The sequence below is a fragment of the Enoplosus armatus genome, chromosome 14, assembly GCF_043641665.1.
Source record: "Enoplosus armatus isolate fEnoArm2 chromosome 14, fEnoArm2.hap1, whole genome shotgun sequence".
NCBI classification, from domain to species: Eukaryota; Metazoa; Chordata; class Actinopteri; order Centrarchiformes; family Enoplosidae; genus Enoplosus; species Enoplosus armatus.
The window spans coordinates 6,602,008-6,621,703 of NC_092193.1; the positions used below are offsets into that span (position 1 = coordinate 6,602,008).

General features: G+C 40.9%; 2 protein-coding genes across 3 annotated transcripts in view; both read left to right on the plus strand.

The window, feature by feature from the left end:
* Nucleotides 1-11,287, plus strand: part of LOC139296156 (rho GTPase-activating protein 29-like) — a 29,414-nt gene extending 18,127 nt beyond the window's left edge. Inside the window, exons 7-21 of one of the 2 annotated variants that reach the window (XM_070918482.1) lie at nt 100-164; nt 308-418; nt 996-1,076; nt 1,566-1,733; nt 1,990-2,127; nt 2,722-2,924; nt 3,963-4,126; nt 4,789-4,923; nt 5,418-5,516; nt 6,355-6,518; nt 6,780-6,968; nt 7,171-7,308; nt 7,712-7,944; nt 8,407-8,707; nt 9,371-11,287. In XM_070918482.1, the coding sequence (XP_070774583.1) occupies nt 100-164; nt 308-418; nt 996-1,076; nt 1,566-1,733; nt 1,990-2,127; nt 2,722-2,924; nt 3,963-4,126; nt 4,789-4,923; nt 5,418-5,516; nt 6,355-6,518; nt 6,780-6,968; nt 7,171-7,308; nt 7,712-7,944; nt 8,407-8,707; nt 9,371-10,540 (3,359 nt within the window). In that variant the 3' untranslated portion in view covers nt 10,541-11,287. Of the gene's footprint in view, nt 1-99; nt 165-307; nt 419-995; nt 1,077-1,565; nt 1,734-1,989; nt 2,128-2,721; nt 2,925-3,956; nt 4,127-4,788; nt 4,924-5,417; nt 5,517-6,354; nt 6,519-6,779; nt 6,969-7,170; nt 7,309-7,711; nt 7,945-8,406; nt 8,708-9,370 lie in introns of both variants that reach the window. The other variant, XM_070918481.1, reaches the window with a different exon arrangement.
* Nucleotides 11,288-14,091: 2,804 nt separating this feature from the next.
* Nucleotides 14,092-19,696, plus strand: part of LOC139296265 (retinal-specific phospholipid-transporting ATPase ABCA4-like) — a 33,303-nt gene continuing 27,698 nt past the window's right edge. The window contains exons 1-7 of the mRNA XM_070918637.1: nt 14,092-14,157; nt 14,373-14,466; nt 14,662-14,803; nt 15,009-15,148; nt 15,922-16,049; nt 16,247-16,444; nt 19,213-19,302. Of these exons, the coding sequence (XP_070774738.1) occupies nt 14,092-14,157; nt 14,373-14,466; nt 14,662-14,803; nt 15,009-15,148; nt 15,922-16,049; nt 16,247-16,444; nt 19,213-19,302 (858 nt within the window). The remainder of the gene's footprint in view (nt 14,158-14,372; nt 14,467-14,661; nt 14,804-15,008; nt 15,149-15,921; nt 16,050-16,246; nt 16,445-19,212; nt 19,303-19,696) is intronic.

Sequence of the window (19,696 nt, forward strand, 5' to 3'; positions counted from 1 at the left end):
GGGCCAGCTTTATGCAGTTAAATGAAATACACCAAAAATAGTCAGTCATTAGTTGATAGTGATTACAGACATAAATAATTTCTTATCTTTTTCTTTCAGATATTGAGTATGCCAAAAATTATGCCAAAGTGGCTGAGTCTGCGAAGACACTGGCCAGTCAACAGGTAACAGAAAAGCCTTATTATATGGATATTTACTTTATTTATCATTTGTAATTAGTATAGAATTGTTACCTCATGTTTTTATTCAAATAAGTATTCGTATGAAATTGTGTCGGATGTTAATTTCTTTATTTCATTTGTCCAAGGACTACATGCCATTCAGCGATATCTACGTTTCCACATTCAAGAACGACATTGAATACAAACATCTGCTTATTCAAACTGCAATGGCTCTTCAAACAAATAAATTCATACAGGTAAGAGTGACAACAAGAAGTAGACTGTAGCCTACAGAGAGCACTGGAATCTGTTATCTGACTTCAAACAAGTTGGGTGTGCCTCAGACCTTCTGTTGTTTTACAGGCAATGAATACCTCATGGAGCAGAGCTTTTTTTCTTCTTCTTGTAATTCACATAAAGAGTGCACAAAAGTTAAAAAAAGACAGCGTGACTGTACCTCTTGTGCAAAGTTTAGCACTCTTAAAGTACGAGGCACAATGTTTAACATGATCACTCAGTAATTAGTTCATTCTGTTTATCTTTTTGTGTCTTTCTTGTTATCAGACTATTCTCAGTCCCTTTGGGTCCCCTTGTCATTTCTAGTAAAACATTTTGCACACACCCAAGACTTGAAGTCAGAGAGCCTTCTTGAAATGATCTAGTCAACAGTAATATTGTTCTGCAACTTTACTTCCTGATCAGGACACAACCATCTCTCATATGGATAATATCCTTATGTCTTCAGTATAAAGCTTTTGAGAATTAACTTATTGACTTACTAGAAAAAGCCCTTTTGAAATTGTGTACCTCATTGCAATTGTTGACTTTTCTCAGCCCCTTCTGGCCCGTAAGAATGAACTGGACAAGTTGAGGAAAGACATCAAGGAGCAGTGGCAGAGGGAGCAAAAGAAAATGGTATGTAATGAGTCCCTGTTTAGGTGCACACTATTAGATACACACTATTAGCTCGATAGCGGTGCTGCTCTCCTCCCTTTTTGCATTACAGACAAGGCAGCATTCCAGAGTAAATGTCACAATGTTGTCAGCCAGCCAGGAGATTGTCAGATACATAATTGTCAGCATACTTAAGGTCATGGCATAAAAGCACAAAATAGATTTTAAACTTGCGTCATCAGTGATCTATAAGAATATGCTTTATGGATGATAATAAGAGTTTTTCTTTTACTGTTTAGCTCTCTAGGCAGTGTTTGTTGATCATTTCACTATTTATCAATACTGTTTACAAATCTTACTGTGTCAAAAATGTGTGTGTGTGTGTGTGTGTGTGTGTGTGTGTGTGTTATATGCAAGGTTAATCAACCACAAAGGTGTGTCTGGTTATATATGTATTGCACACATCTCATTTTAATCACATGGGTGTTTGTGGTTGATCTGATTTGGCAGCAAGAGGCAGATGCAACGTTGCGTAAGGCACGAGCGTTGAAGGCCCAGAGGAGAGAGGAGTACCAGAAAGCCCACTCATCTACCAACCGCTCCCAGGAGGAGCAGTCTAATGCTGCTAACAAACAGCTGGAGAAGAAGAGGAGGCTGGAGGAAGAGGCTCTGCAGAAGGTATGCAGGGGAGAAGATAACATGGGGAAAATAATCGCTGTGATAAATAGCATCTTAAAATGATTTGTAAACATTTTTCAGCCTGCTCAGAGCACCTGATAGGTGGGGTTTACCACAATTTATATTGGCATGTCCTTGTGTCCCAGTAGGTACTCTGACACCATTCATTTAAGTGTCAAAATCTGTCTTTGTGCTTAGCAATTTAGCATTTTATCCATATCCTCACACTATTTTCTGTATCCGTTGCTGTGGTCAGGCGGAGGAGGCCCAGGACCAGTACCAGAGCTGTATGGCTGACGCAGGCGTCAGGAAGATGGATCTGGCTAACGCCAAGAGCACCATCCTCACACAGATCCGAGAGATGGTTTTCCAGTGTGACCTCACACTCAAAGCTGTGAGTGGACAGGACATAATATTAGCTAACAAACCAATGAACTGAGAGAGGAAACTGGATTGTCCAATAACATTTATTTTTTATAGAAATACTGTATCGTATAGGTACAGTGCATGATAAATTGTAAACAAGACATGGTATCATGTGTGCTTCTTGTATTTGGCAACCTTTGGGCTAAAAATATATTTTTTTATTACATGCATTCTTAAGACTGTATATGCATATGAAATGTTTGAAGGCATTCATAGGCTGACATATCCATACCAATGCTATATAATGACATAACAAGAGCGGAAAATAGATTTCAGAAATCTGCCAAATACTAGAAAGTTTACAGGGAATGCTTGGTCAGGTTCTCAATCTTGTTTATTTACTCAGTGTTTGGATATTTTCTGATTTAAATCATCATTTTGTTTATATTAAGTTGGAAGAATAGAAACTACATGCAAGAACGTTTGTTTGCCTTTATTTCTGTTTGTCTTTTTTATCTACAATCGCTCGAGTACTCATTTGCGTATTCTTTCATTCATACAGTCAGTGAGTCATTTGCTTGCTCACTCATTCAACTTTATTAAATAATCTTTCATTCTTCAGGTGACAGTGAACTGGTTTCAGATGCAGCAGGCGCAGACTGTGTCGCTTCCTGCCCACTACCAGGCCCTGAGTGAGAGTGCCAAGTTGTACGAACCGGGTGAATGCTATGCTGAGTTTGTCCGGAACCTGCCCAAACATCTGCCTAAAGAGCGCCTCCTCTCAGACTCCATCTCCTCTGACAATACCAGGTACCAAGGACTGCCAGTATTTTCAGCGATTAGCTTATGAAATCTGCTTACTACACTCCTTTTATTATAGATTAAATGCAGTAATCACAGGATAGACTGTTGCACGTGCAGCCATAATATGAGACAGTTATAGTTTCAGGCCGTTTTGGGTTAAACTTCTGTTTTAGAGAAGAGTGTTTCAAAATGTCTTTAAGTCGCTCCTACCCATTTAAACATTGTTCATAGTCTAGTTCTTCTTTCTTTCAGCGAAGGTAACAGTGAGTCAGAGTGGGAGGAAGCGAGAGAGAGAATCAAGGAGAGACAGAATGCGTGTTGAATCTGTTGCCCTTCCTCAGGAAATATCTGTGGCGCAGGCAGAATGCAGCAGGGGAGATTGTGAGCGTGAGAGTTTGGCTCTGTTTTAGAGCTGTCCCTAAGTCTCCACTTAGATTGTCAAAGCAGTGTCAGAAGCAGCTTCCTACAAATACACACTCACTATCACTAAGAAAATAAGCAATGATGCATAACTTCTCTGTCTTAGTACGTAAGTTAATGGTAAGATTAATGATGTTGTTGCTCTGTTAGTTACAGTAAATCATAAGTCACATGTGTTGGCATTCATTGAAAAATGCCTTTGTGGCTTATTTAGTGATTTAAAGACAAGTTTGTAGTTCCATTATTGTGAAGCCACAGACATGTTTAATTTCAGTTTCTGTTCCTAAACCTCTCTTTCAGTCTTAGTAATTCCTAAAGCTATGGGATTACAAAAGCATTGAACGGTCTTCAGTACAGGCACGCTTAACCTTAACAGATAGAAATAACACTCTGCTCCAAGTAGTTAAAAAGGCTTTGAGTCTTGGTGGTGGGCGTTAGTAAAACACATTACATGCCAGAAAATGAAAGCCAGAAATCTCAGTGCCTGGTGAAGTAATGGTTGAGTCACTGTTGTTGATCAACAATCTTCTCAAATCCCCACAGATACACACTGTGTAATATGATAATACTGAGCTTTGGGACAATAGAAATCTGTCTTACTGGTATCCGTAAATGCTGACTTTATTTCCCCAGGTTTCTGTTCAACAAAAGGTCAGTGGGCAGCACTCATTCCTCCCACGGCAACCTGTCGCAGGCATCCATCACCTCCTGTGATGTGCTGAGTGGAGACGAAGTGGACAGTCCCCTGCACCGGCCTGCAAAGATCAGCGAGAGGAGGTCCAACAGCAGCACAGACATACAAGGTGCTCACTCAATTATTAATGGTACTAATGTGAACTCAAGGAATGATCACAAGCCAAACAAGGATGACCTTTGTATTTACAAGGACTTTGAATACCAGCAGAGTTTAGAGAAGATCCCATTTGATACCCACATTTACAAAATGAGTGATAATGTAACATTTTGGCACATTTTGACAGATTTTAAGTGTAACGTTTGTCAGTCATAGTTGAAAATAGCACTTTTACAGACATTGATAATTGTTTATTTGACATCTTGAAGTAAACCTCAGGTAATGCTTTTTTCTAACATGGATATAAAGTATTTTAGAAACTGGGTGATCCCCAAACCCAAAATAATTGTTGCGTGAGGTTGGACAGCTGAAGCTGGCAGGCTATCTGTGGGTCAGATCAGCCGGCAAACCTGCCTGTATCTTTACATGAGCCTTTCAGGAACTTGCTCTGTGTTCATGGAAATCTTCTCTGGACTGAAATCAAAACAGTTTGAGTTGTGTGTGGCTTACTCGTCACAAGTCTGGAATATGTGTGTGACTGCTTGTTTCTGAAAATAACTGAAACTGATGCTAAAAATATAATTAAACAGGAAGCTGTCGTTGAGTATTTCTTTGTTATTCTCTGTGTGTGTGTGTGTGTGTGTGACTGGTGGTCTGGATCTTTTCTTGCAGGGTTGAGAAGCCAGGTCCCGCTGAGAGCCTGGGCCTCCAGTAGTCAGGGGAGCCAGGGTGGGATGTGCAGTGACTCTGAGAGTGCAGGAGGCAGCAGCGAGTCCAGGTCCATGGACTCCCCCACTGCCAGTCCAGGTAAGAGGATTTGACTTAAAACCTTTTGGTCTTGGTATTTGCACGTGGAAATGATGAAAGAATAAGTGGAACAAGGAAAGGAAACAATTATGCAGATGAGATCAAGAAATCATATTTGAAAACCGCCCAAATCATCATGAGATGATAAAAACAGAAACAGAAAATAGTTTCACAACAAAACGTAAAGAGGATTAAATTGCTCGTGATGTATTCCTATTTATTATCATCTTTTTAGTGTAACTTCCTCATTGTACACCAAACCCACGCACTACTCATCTCTACACTTCCCTCTACAGCTGAAACTACTCGCCACACTGTGGAAAGCTATGAAATATTCAACACTAAATGTACACATGTAGCGCACAATAGCTTATCTGTTCTCGGTGTTGCACTGGGATATTTTCCTTGTGCCAATCTATGATAAAACTGTACATCTACAATTAGCCACTGAACATTGTTATGTAAATATTCATGACTTTTATATACATGTGCAGGGGACTTCAAACGACGGCTGCCCAGGACTCCCTCCACTGGGACTATGTCTTCTGCTGACGACCTGGATGAGAGAGAACCACCATCTCCCTCAGATAATGGTGAGGCGTGTGTGTTTTGTCTTTATGACTGTGTTTTATGCGTCCCCTTCTCCTCAGGCAGATGCATGCTAATGTGTATGCCAAGTTTGGGCTTGTGTGTGCCGTAACACAGGATCACTGCGTCCATTTATGTGACAGGGAAGTTAAGGAAGGGAAGGAGAAATAGTGAGAGACTACTGCACACCTCATATAGTGCTTTTGTGTGACTCTGTGGTTGATCTTGCTTGCATCAAATTTTTACACTCAATGGAGCCGCACAGATGGGGGTCATGTTAGTTTTGGCGTATGGCCTCGGCTTACACTTCCTGTATCTATGCTGAGCTGTCCCGGTCAGTGTATATGTTTATTTTCTCATTGTGAATTGAAGCAGCAGACCAGCTCTTCTATTCAACCTAATTTTTAAAATAAATCTTGTGAATTGAATAATCATGTGCTTCATTGCATGACCAGGAAGTAAATTTATGCATAAAATATTAGAATAACATCTCTCTGTATTTTTATAGCATAATTTGACTTTCTCTGCCTAGTGGGATTCTGTTATTTCATCATGTGCTTTTGTTTGTTTTTTTCCCTAAATCTTGATTTAATATTTTCTATTGTGACTTTTTTTCCACACTTTTCTGATTTTCTGCTGGGAATTAATGTGTTAACCAGGAAATGAGAATTACTCTAAACTATGTAGTGACGTGACATCAACAAAGACTTGTCACTTCTCTAATTGCCGACTCAGAGGTTCAGTTTTTGCTGCCTTGAACCAACATCAGTCACCCTGCTTATGAGAAGTCAGCATGAAGTCTCCTGTCTAGGGAGTTCCCTCATCAGCGGCTCTGATTTTCAGGTTTGGCAGAAATGGTGACAGAGACAGCCAGCTCTCCTGGTCCCTTCCGAAATGCTCAGATGTCCAAAGCTGCTCAAACCCATAAGCTGAGAAAACTACGAGCCCCGTCTAAGTGCAGAGAGTGTGATAGTCTGGTGGTTTTCCACGGAGCTGAGTGTGAGGAGGTACCGTGCATATACTCTTTCATTTGCTGTAGAAATGATAATGTTGTTACGTGTTTATATTCAGTATAGATTAGAAGGGCACTTTTTCAGCCACAGTGAGTAGTTGTTTCATCATGCATTAGAAATGGTAAATGTAGTGGACATATCCACTATGTAACAAGCAGAGGTGTAAAAGAAAATAAATCTGTTTATTTGATCTAACTATTTATCAACCGGCCACTTCATGTTTCTTTATTTAACTGTCTCTGTCTCCTTTGCCAGTGCTCCCTGGCCTGCCATAAGAAGTGTCTCGAGACGCTTGCCATCCAGTGTGGCCATAAAAAGCTGCATGGCAGACTTCACCTGTTTGGTATTGACTTCGCCCAAGCAGCAAAGAACAGTCCAGATGGTATCCCTTTTATCATCAAGAAGTGCACGTCTGAGATTGAGAGTCGAGCCCTCAACATCAAGGTAAACTTTTTTTTGCACACAGTGAAGTTGTTTATCTTTATCACTTGATATCTTGGATTGCAGTGCTTTTTCAAGCCATACATGTTGGAGATATTTTATTATCTTACCTTAAACACCATAGTTGCGTTTTGTCTTGTTATGTCATGATTATCCATAATAGTAAAAATTTGCCAATCCATGTACCTGCTTTTTTTCCTCACAGGGGATTTATCGTGTGAATGGTGCCAAATCACGTGTCGAGAAGCTCTGTCAGGCGTTTGAAAACGGGAAGGACTTGGTTGAGCTGTCTGACCTCTCACCTCACGACATCAGCAATGTCCTCAAACTCTACCTGAGACAGGTGGGTCTTTAATTCTTTTCCTTTTAAAAAATTAAAAGGAATGAAATGTAAAAGAATCTTGGCATCAACTTTGCTAAAACTACCCATTTCATAATAAAGAATTTAACTTGTGCAATGCTACATACCACAATATCCAAGTATTTATACTTAACATAAGGTACCCACTAAATTTCAATACAGTTAATCCTTAATGCTTAAACTGGGAACCTATTTGGTGGTCAGAGAAAACTCATTTGTATTTGTATTTATTTTAAACCAGAATTAGAAACAGAAATACTTTATTGATCCCTGGGGGGAAATTATACAATTATACAACTCCCCCTTGGGAAACCTTTTATTCAGGACACAATATTTTCCACCGCTAAGAACCCTAAACGCATCACTGTTTCCCTTTTGTGTACAGTTACCAGAGCCATTGATCATGTATCGATATTACAACGACGTTATCGGCTTGGCCAAAGAGTGCCAGAGAGTGATTGTGGAGGAGGCTGATAAACCTCCGAGCACCCAGACAGGAGAGAAAGGCGGGCCCAGCGTCCAGCTCAACAGAGTCATTTTCAAGATTAGAGACCTTCTCCGCCAGCTGCCTACAGCCAACTACAGGACTCTGCGCTACCTTATAGCCCACCTAAACAGGTAAGAGCTGTAAACACACACACAGAGCTAGTTCAATGTATCTGTTTGTTGCTCTCTGCATAAAACTACACAAACTTCCTCATAAGACACAAAGGGAAACAAAGACTTCCCTATAGCACAGAGGAAGTAGCACAAAGTACATAAAACTCGGTATTGTTAGTCTGAATCAGTTGCTTTTTAAATCTGCCAGCATCAATATTTTTTTAATTGAATACTTTGTGCTTTTGTCCTTTTTTATATTTAAATTTGATGACTTTCTAGCCTAGAAATTAAAAGTATTTGGTCTTGTTCAATGACACCACCTAAAATGTTATAAAGGGGTGACTATTGGTCTGTAGAATGTCAGTCTATGTCTGATTCTGAGTCAGTGTACTGTTCCTTATAACGCAGGTAAAATACTTAAACAATACCTGAAATATGTCTTTAATGAATTAAACTCATCCTCACTCTTTACTACCACAGAGTAACTGAGCAGGCAGAGGAGAACAAGATGACTGCGAGTAACCTGGGCATTATCTTTGGCCCCACACTGGTCAAGCCACGGCAGACAGACGCTGAGGTGTCCCTGTCCTCCCTGGTAGACTACCCCTACCAGGCCCTGATGGTGGAGCTGCTGGTGCGACACTTCCAAACAGTCTTTGACGTATCACTTCTGTCTGGCTCGGACATCACAACAACTGGCCAGGCGTCCCCCAAACTCACCCCCCAAGAGAAGGTGCAGCGGCTCAGCAGACACTCCACCTCCCTGATGGACATCAAAGAGGTGAGGAGGGATTTAAGGGTGTGACTGGGTTGTACTGGGCTTGCAGTGGGGGTAACTATCTTGTAACAATGGATGAACACTTTCAAGTTGTAACAACAGGATGTTTTCTTGTTCTCGCTGCTCTCATCTGCCCTTTTTGTGTTATACTGGATTTTGTTTGATTAGTAATATGTTTAAAAATGATCTTAAGGGGAATGCGATAATCAGTTCTTGTTTTAGGTCACCATTTAATCCTCAGTTTTTAAAGGGGAACTCCACCAACTCTAGACATCTAAGTCTGTCTTTACAGGTGTTGGGAGGTGTACTACTGCATATGTGAAAAAAGTTGTTGTGGCTCCAGACGGAGCTACATGAAGTGTGATAGATTGCCTCAAGCGATTCACTTGAGTAAACATCGGTTGGGGCTAAAGACAAGTTTGGGAAAAAAAACATTAGCCTACATTAGCTGCTACTAGCATAACGCACCCAAATCTCCAACCGAACTGTCAGCGGTCAAGTAGCATTGTGGGTAATGTAGGCACCAATGTTATAGGGATGCAGTGCTAAATCGGTGGAGTACTTTTTTAAGAAATGTGTAAGTTGTTATAATGTACAGTTACATTATTAGCAAAGAAAAGTTAACTTCATTGAATTGTCATGTAATTGTTTATTATGTCCTTCCAGGGTGCCAAAGTGTTCAAAAGATACTCCTCAGTCATCCCATCCTCACACATCCTGGATGAGGTTCAGGAAGTCCAGCCAGGAACAGACAGAACAGAGGTCTCAGCCCTGGACAGACTCAATGGGATCCAGACATCTAGTGGGGGAGAAGTCCAGAGGTCAACTTTAGTGTTTGGCCGCCCCAGCACCACCATCCCTTCCAACACCACAGTGGCACCACCAAAGGTCCAACTACGCACCCAGCGCAACAGACACGTGTCTCGGCCAATCAGCATGCCACTGGAACGCCTGCCCAGCCCCGCCCAGATCAGCGAGAGGAATAACCGTAACACTGCTGCTAACGTTGATACAAGCTCTGCTGAGCGGGATTCCGTCTCTGAAACTATACAGGAGATACCAGAGCCAGAAAAGGCTCGCCAAAGTGGCTCATCACGGGTTAGCACCTACTACATCACTCCATTCATTGACACACAGACAATGCAGAGGAGAACGTGGGACAGGAAGTACAAGCACTATGATGTTACACCCAGGACTGCTATGATTGTGGCCAACCTGCCACCTGCCAGCTCTGGAGTACAACCTGTAAAGGCAACGAAGCCTGTCACTGTTAGCCCTGCAGTAACCACTACCTCTGTGGTCGCTACCACAAGTAGTGTGAGCACCGTATTCTCAAACAACCCCTACGCAGTGTCAGTCAAGCCTGTGTGGACGTCTAAAAGGGAAAATAACGCAGATAATTCAGTCAGTGAGTCTAGCGGCTCATCAAACCTTCCCCTAACGCTCAGGGCACCGAGAACTCTGCAGCCTCCTCCTGGAACTTTCTACAAACCTCCCGTTTCCGTTAACGGCAGAGCGAGGACGCTTCCAAACTGGACTACTACTGTTACCACCACCACCACCACAACCTCATCGCTCGCCCCCACCAGCCCTGCTGAGGTAGTCACGCCGTCCCCTGCCCTTACAAGCCCCCCACAGACACGGCTCCAGACACAGGACTCCACTGACAGCGCCATTGACCCCGGGGTCTCGACCTCTGCTAGTCTTTCGCCCCCCCAGTCCCCACCCCCAAGCAGCCCTGACGACCTCAGCCCCAGCGAGACTAAACCCGTCTACCAAAGACTGCGACCTCGGCGGCTGCAGGAGCTCGAACACAGAGAGGCCCATTTTGTCTGACGCCAAAAAAAAAACATATTATATCTGTAAATACTAATGTATCTGTGCCATAGTGTATACTGGGGAAAACATTTTTTATCATACAAGCCGAACATGGGAGAAAATGTAGCCCTGTGAAAATAAACCATGAAAGTGTTATAAGTACTAATATATTGTATTTTACATGTTCAAGTCAAAATGTCAACAGTGGTTGGTCTCCCAAGCATCCAAAACAAGCAAATACTGCAGGTGTGATGCCAACATTGAATGTTTAGTGTCATGTTTTTAAATAACAAATACATGAATTGTCTATTTTTATGTAGAAGAAAGTTTTTCCAACCACAAATTTGACATCTGTCTGTAAAGAATTGTAAGCCTATCGTTTTCCTTGTTTGAATCGAACAGTTAAGTTCATGTCCAATGTTTGATTTGTTACGAAATTATATTTTATTCTAATCACACAATGCACTTAATGCAGGTTAAATGTTAAATTTTAAGGTTTCCTTTAATGTTAAAATTTGCTTAATTTTGTTAATATTTTATTCCACAAGAAACAGATGGAAGAATTTTTTAACATGAGGTTTTTTAAAATTTAAAGAGTTAAATGTGTCCATTGTAGCCTGTGATTGGTACATCTTCAGTATGTAAACCCTATGTATCTGTTTACGTTTTTTATATTCATTCATACATACTGCATGTTTGTCACAGTAATTTTGTCTCATCGCATTATTGTGACTATACAGAAGAAAAATGACATGCAACAGTACTTGCTGCAAATTAAAAATGTAGTTTAAACTGTTACTTCTGTTCCAGTTGAGTTTTTAGATCTCTCTTCATTGTGGAACTTTTTTAAGGGTTGTTTTGAAGCCCTGTAGACGTATGTTTACTTTGTGTGTTATTTATACTACTTAACAAATCCTTGTGTCCTATCGTGTATTTCAAACATGTATGCAATCAGATTTTTTGCTGTATTGGTGAAAGAGACTGGAATGGTATCAGATCTTGGGCTTCAACTACAGATTATTTTGATGTTGATTGATTGATTTGAGTTATTATTCTTAGTGTACAGAATGACAGAAAATAGTGAAACAATCAATCACAAAATCCTAGAGCCCAAGGAGACATCTTTAAATGACTTGTTTTGTCCGACCGCCCAAAACCCAAAGATAACAAATTTGCAATAATATAAGACAGAGAAAAGCAGAAGATTCTCACATTTAAGGATCTTGAAACATAGAAAGTTTGAAGTTTTTGTTTGAAAAACGACTCAAACAATGGATTATCATCGACTAGTCAACTAATCGTTTCTATTCCAATGTCTTCGGTGTCTCAGAGAACTAGAGTTGTATTTGAAACTTTTTTTAAAATGTTCTTCTGTAGACATAGATTTACTACATATGTATTATATATACTACCTGTGACATTGCATCCTATTATGTGTTTCAACCATTAATCCATATATTTTTTTTTTGGCGCTAATTTGCTGTATTTGACAAATCAGAGAACATTGACATTGGAGGTGTGTGACATGGTGTGCTACCTGAGTGACCAGGATGCCTAGATTTGTACAGGTATTAAGTCTTGAATATACCTGGGTTTTAGGGTAAGCTGTGTCTATTGTACACACAGTTCACAGCAGGTATACATGGTTTTAATGTGCCGCTGTCAAGGCTTCACATTCCCCAAACCTAATTACTCATGTCACCTGCTCCACCTTGTCGAGCTGCTCAGAGCAGTGAGTCATTTCGGACGTGTGCGACAAAAGCGACAACAAACGCCTTATCTCTGAGTCTGGAAAGCTCCTACGTAACTAAGTCAAAACTCTGATTTATTGCGTAGGTGTTCAGCTGAAAGACTTTCTTGCAGAGTGACAATAACTGTGCAGGTAAATCCTGCTCGTGGACACTTTGACAAACATTTAGGCTCCTATTGTGATCAAACCTGTAACCCCCCTCAGTATTTCCCTCCACCAGTATCCCCTCCTGTCCTCTCCAGCACATATCCCCCTAATTCTGCCTCAAAATGGATGACTGTTGTCTTTTTTCTGCCTGCCCATGTTGAGCTGGGAGATTAGAGCAATCAGATTAGGAGTGCTGCTGACCTGCAGGCAGAGGAGAGAGAGTGGGCAGCTAGGAGTCATACGTAGCTCTTCCACCTTGCTTAATGTTTTCCATTACTTGCGGCTTGTTTATGGACCTGATTCTCTAGATGTCGTACGACTTTTATATCATTCCATAAGAGGTAAGCATTAGTTTTGTTCTTATGTTGACAAAATAGGATGTGCTGTAAGAGCTGACAGGTATATTGCTGCTAATTACTGTTTTAGTTTTGCTAATTTCTAGATTCCAATGTAATGTAATTGTGTAAAAACAGATCCTAGTGGATGCTTTTTAAAATGTTTTTGCCGTCATTTCTTGTATCAGTTCCTTAAACATGCAGCAGTTTTTCAATGATGAGACAAAAAAAAAATGTCTACAGGTTCCTGTCAATCTGGTGGATGAAGGTCCTGTCAGGTGTAATTGCTGTTTGAGTGATCAGGTGATTTCAGAGGGTTAGGGTTAGTCGGACACAATTATAGCCTTTACTCGCCTGTTTTAGTCTCACAGTCTTTGTCCTCTTGTTTTTCTAGACAAGTGTTTATGTCCCTGCAACCTCAGCCTGCGGTAATCTATTGGACATGTCACTCTGAACAAATTACTCTTCATGTCTGACATTCTCTGAGGTCAACAGAACATAACCTGTCTATGTGATTGGCATTTGAGGGTCTTTTTTTTTTTTTTTCCAGTATTCACTTTCAAAATGAATTTGTCTTTTGGAATAAGTCTGTATGATAGAGTAGGTACAAATTGCATTTATCAGTCAGATGCGCTGTTCCGCGTACATACACATACCACCATTTGTTAATAATGTTGGACTAAATCATTTTAATGTTATACCAACTTATATATTCCTCCCTTGGCCAACACGTCTGCACAATAAGCCTTACACCTGTTAGTGTTTTGCTCGGGAGCACTTCAGCAGGGTGTATGCTTTCCCAGAAGTGGTTTGAAGCGTGGTCTGTCCAAGGTTGTGGTCAAGACCACCTTAAACAAATCTGAGTTGATGCTAAGGCCAGGTACAATTTTACAAGTTTAAGTGACGGTCAGGTCAAAACCAAAGCCAGAGCAAAGTCGCTGCATTTCCAGACCAATAATAAATGTCTGCATGTCTTTCCTGATGGGGAAATAAATCAATGGATTGAGCTGTAGTAGCAGATATGTAGAAGTACCATTACATTTTTCATAAAACAAAAAACAATGTTTGATCATGCAGAGTAAAATATATCTTAAAATGTTTTAGAAAATCATACAAAAGTCATGTCAAACACAAAAATCTAGTTTCAATCCAAGACTCAAGACCAGACCCAAGAACTGTGGTTCTGGCTCTTTCTGACTGCTAGGCTCAATAATCTTGTCTAGATTGTCCGACGTCTTTGTGAGAAGTGATCAGCTGAGTGTCCTCACTGGTGGGGTTGTGTACCTGCAGGTTTGTCACAGTCTGATGACCCCTTCCAGGGGTAAAGCTGCGGAGCAATGAAGACAGGCTCTCAAATCCGCCTGTTACTGTGGAAAAACTGGACTCTCCGAAAGAGACAGAAGGTATTATCATCTATGTGAATGGGGCTGGACAAAACCGCAGTTTAATGCAATGCAGTACAATAACACCTCAAACTACAGCTTCCAACATCTCTCTGATAGAGTCTCAACACAAGCTGAATATGCTAAGCTTCAGACTGGTTGTGCAGGATTAGACTTTACAGGTGTTCCAGTTTTTCTTCGTGTTTCTAACTTCCACTTTACTTGCTTCTGTCCAGGTCCGCTTCCTGGTTGAGATCTTCTGGCCGGTGTTGTTATTCATTGGTCTGGTGTGGCTGAGGAAGGCCAATCCACTGTACCAACAACATGAATGTAAGAAAAAAAACTCCTCATTAACAAACTATTTTAGTAAAAAAAAAAAAAAAAAAAGGAAAAGAAAGTATTGAAATTCTGTGAAATAATGTGACCGCGCCTCCTGGAATCTGCTTGAGTTCTTTTCGTAGAGAGAATAACACATAAAATGTGTACTAAAATCACTTCAAAAGCCCTCAAATGTGTCGTCTTCAGGTCATTTCCCCAACAAGGCCATGCCTTCAGCAGGGATTCTGCCCTGGATCCAGGGCATCTTCTGCAATGCCAACAACCCCTGCTTCAGATATCCAACCAGAGGAGAGTCTCCAGGCGTCGTCTCCAACTATAACAACTCAGTGTAAGCCTAATCATAGCACTCTCAAACCTTGTAAACCTCTACTGAAGAAATAAATAATATATATAATGTATAGTGATGATTACAGATGATAAGATGTGGTTATAAAAATGAGATAACACAGTATAACATTCTATATCATGTAGAATAGTATAATAAGTATAATAATAAATGAGACTAATTCAGTGTGTTATTTGGCTTGTTGTAGATTGGCACGGTTCTATGTTGATGTCCAGGAGCTTCTGCTCAATGAGACGGAGGTCCAGCAGCTCGGCCGTCTTTGGCATGAAATGTCGTCCTTCTCAAACTTCATGGACACGTTACGCAACAACCCATCTGCGTTGGCAGGTAAAGGGCAAATGTGACAAATGGTTCAGATGGTAGCACTTCCCTTGAGAGTAAAACAGTTACTAAAAGCCTTTTTTCCCTCCCCAACTCTGTAATCAGAAGTGAAAAAGACTGTTGACACAAGTCAGCTATCTTTGAATGTGTGCGATCTTGTAGCTCTCTGGCCAAGATGTAAAGATGTAACCTTTTTGTCCTGTTGTTGTCTGCACATCCTCTTTCTGTTGGTGTTCCGTGTCTCATGGACGTCATAGCACCTCCTCACTTTCGCTTTAATAATTCTCTGTCTGAATTTCAAGGTTTCATTTTTATTCACCATTTTGCTAAATTAGTTTGTTTACATTGGCAGTAATCTTTCAATTTGAGATGTCAGATTTTTTCCAAGTGGTGGATGTAAACTTTATGATTTCTTATCATTGTTTGGGTAGCATATCATAAAAGCATAATACAGCTACGCAAAGATTTATTCAGGATCGTGTTGTATAAACTCGCTCTTCCCTTTATATTCTGTCAGACCTCTTATAACCTTGTAATATTCACATTATTGTGTGTTCATATGCACAGGATTGTTCTTGACTGGGCCTGAAGGCGCACATAAAAAGGTTATTATTAATATTAACTCAACCTGTTGTCAGGAATATGCGTATGAACACACATCCTCTTGCGCACTGAAGTTTCCCTTAAACACCAAATTCCTGCCAATCTGTCGTGCTGTGAATCATTTCCTCTGTGTAGTCCTAACCTTTCACTATCCCTGCTCTTGGTTTTTCGTCTAGGCCGTGGGCTGCAGATAGATGATATTCTCAAGGATGACGAGGTTCTCACGGCCTTCCTCTTGCGAGATGCCGGCCTCTCGGACTCTATAGTCTACCAGCTCGTCAATGCAAAAATACGACTAGAACAGGTGCAGTTTTCAGGGATGAGTGGAAAAAGTTGCAGCCTAGACTGATATTAGGTCATCTTGGCTTGTTTCAATATTGAAGAGCTTGCATATTTTACACATTTTTCAGTTGTTTCAAATTAATATTATTATGTTATTAGGCCATTGTAATTCTTTGAGACATATCCCACAATAAACCCAGAATTCCACTTTTTCTGCAGTTTGCCTATGGTATCCCAGACCTGCAACTGAAAGACATAGCCTGCAGCCAGGCCCTGCTGGAGCGCTTCATCATCTTCCCCAGTCGCATGGGGCTCCACGGGGTCCGCAACGCCATGTGTGCCCTCAGCCAGCAAAGGCTGCAGAGGATAGAGGACATCCTCTATGCTAATCTGGACTTCTTCAAAGTGTTCAAACTGGTAAGTTGTTTGAAAGTGCTTCAAACAAATATTTTGAATGTCAGACGCTGTCAAATTAATAAATATACATCATTCATTCATTTTATATTCATATTACAAATGTTGGTGGTTCCTACTGTATCCTGTATTTCTGATGGCCTTCATTGCGTCCTGTTGTGAAGTGGATGTTGTTCATTACATCCATCCTTTCCCCTGTTTTTATTCCTTCTCTCCTTTGCTTGGTTATGGTCACTGACATTGTTATTTTGGACGTTTTTTTTATTGACATGGTCGTCATTAATTCCGCTGAGAGATCCTCTGAAGGCTGTGTTAGTTGGAAAAATGATGTCCCTCTTCCTGGCAGTGAAGGCCATAGAGGCAGCCAGTCTTCTTGTCTCATTTGTTTGCAGTAAATTCACTTATTTCGCAGAATTGAAAAGCCATTCAACTTTAAGGTCGTGGTAGGTGCCAGCCAGCCAGCAGGGATGCATGTGGTTCCTGACTAATTTGTTTTCCATCACAACATCTTAAAGGATAAGGATGGTTATTCTATATTTCTTATTGTCAACAAAATAAAGACCATAAAAAGACCAAAACCAACAAAGTGTTATCTGTAGCACTCAGCTCCAAGCCCATTGGTTCCTACTGAAGACAATTTTTTTTTAAAGGCTCAGTAATTTCCCGAAACAGCTGGCTACTTTAGCTTTTTCCAAACATTACTTCAACAGGAGGCAATAGTGCATTTGCTGCGGATTAATACACATTTGGTGCTCCAGTGAGTATTTAAAGTAGCAGGATGGCGCATGTGGGATTGAGCCAAACTACACTGCAGTGTGTGTGTGTTCATGGTAACGAAGGAAGATGTCACCCAGTGCAACAGTGTTGCTCACTGATTGTTAATAACATTGTAATAACATGTAGAGCTGGTTGGGATGCCAGGACTGCATGTGAGGCCTAGTGACTGATCCTAGCTTGCAGGTGACCCTGCCAGACCCGTTCCCTCGGTCTCTGCCTTTATTTGGGGTTTCAAGATAAACCGTGGGCTCTATTTCAAACCGTTTACACATGTATTTATGGAAAGCAAGAAACACGGAGGGGGCAGAACAACAGGGCTTTTCTTTTTTTTTAGCACAGCATCACAACACTGATCATCCTTTTAATGAAAGAAAAAGAAACATTTTATTTGTTGTTTATTTTAATGTATGCGTGAAATACGTATCTCAGCATATTTTACAGAATAATAAAGAAAATAAAAGTAGCAGTAAAAGAAAGCAGATACATCAACAGTACTATATTTAAACTTTTTTTCCCTTGGCACCCTCCATGTTCCGTCTATATGTGTGTTCAGCCTGAGTGAGTCAGGTGACTGGCTCAAGGTGTCGGCATGGCATTATCCCTCTTGGCCTGTTTCTCTAATGGGCTTAGCTAGACCCCGCCTACAGTCTGTGAGGTATTCTGTAAGACGTGATGCTACGTCTCGTATAAATACATTACCAACATGTGCCAATTTAAAGACTTCAGTCAACATAGCTGCCAGCACACCTGGTTATCTGGCCGCTAGAAAACCTGACTGTAGGACTGAAACAGTGAGGAGCGTGACGCGGCTGCGGTGTCTTGGATTACCTCTTTCTTGAGGACATAACAAAGATTAGGAATCTGAATGTTTTATATAATCAAATAGCACTGAAGGGCACATTGACTTGAACAGTTGTAGGAGATATATAAAAGTGACGTAAATGATGATGATCAACCAAATCCACAGGTTGATCATTTCATTTTATATAAAATAAAATTCATTTTATTTTATATTTTTCTTCTCTAACAGTGTAATATTGTTCATGAATTTAATTATTGTTATTGTTAAATGTACATATTGGTAACACTTTCAGTTGATATCAGAGAAAAATATCATTTGTTTGGGCTCATATACCAAGCATATGTACAGTGCTCCTTGGTTTGTATTAGTAGTACAGCAGCATCTGTGGTGATCTTTGCGTTTAACCCATTAGCTCTTGTAAGTTTAAAGCCCATTACCTCACTGACCTCTGCCTTGTAACAACTTTCCTCCCCTCATTACACTCCCGACTCCCTTCTCCCATCCATCTCTCAACAGCCTCCCTTCCTCTTCCCTCGCTTTCTGTCTTTCCCCCCCGCACCGCCTCCCTCTCTCCTTCCTTCGTTCATTGAAATGCAAGCGCGAGGAATGCGGGAGGAAGGATATCACATGTGTGTGTTTGTCTTTACATTCGGGGTTTCCGTGGCCCTCAGCACTCTGCCCTGACCAGACTCACACCTACTGCTAATGGTTTCTCAAGAAGTCATTGAGGTTTAGGGGAATAATGTTAGTGAGTTTCCATATTGAACATTTGATGCATTTCAAGTTTGACAGATTCGGTTCCTCCATGAATACAGACAAGACCCAAAATGCTTGACAAAAACAGGAAGTCCAAATGGATAGTGTGATGTGGTTTTCCTCAGCAGGTTGCTGGTTGCTGCTTGTAGTCTGGCAAAAGAAAGTGTGCAAAAAAAACTCCTAGTAACAAACACTTCTTGGAAGTTTCCAGCACTTTAGAGTTGCTGTTTATTAGTTTCTTGTTAGAAATGAATGTCTTCATCTGTCTGAGGTCATCACGGGACACGACTTAAGAAGAGCAGTGATGGTTTTGATACAAAAGAACAAAGAGCAAATTGTGTTTAATCTCTCATTTTATCTGTATTCATGTGCTTTTGAAAACACTGTATGAACATGTTTCACTTGACTGATGCATCTTGTGACTTTGCTTCCCCAGATGCCTCAGGTTATAGACAGCAGCTCCAAGGGGATTGACCTGCATTTCTGGGGTCGGGTTCTTAAGGCGACGTCGGAGAAGATCCAAGTTGTAAGTGATCCAAAGTCAATCACCTGCTCCTCTCCTCTCTTCTTCTCCTCGGTCCTGCAGGATCAGAGGCACCAGTATTTTTAGTCCTGCAGGAAACTCGCCTCTTCCGCTGCTCCCTGTTTGAGAATCGTTGACAGACGAGCCCAAGTGATGGGCTCAGCAATTCAATTTTAATTATATAGCGCCAAATCATAAGAGAAGTTAAAAGCGCACTTTTCATATAGCAGGTCTAGACTGTACTCTTTATAATATTATTTACAGAGACCCATCAAGTCCCACCGTGAGCAAGCATTTCCCTTTTAACAGGCATAAACCCCGAGCAGAACCAGGAACATGGGGGCAGTAGGTGACTTGCACTCATAGATCCAGACTCTACAACCCCGGAGGAAGAAGT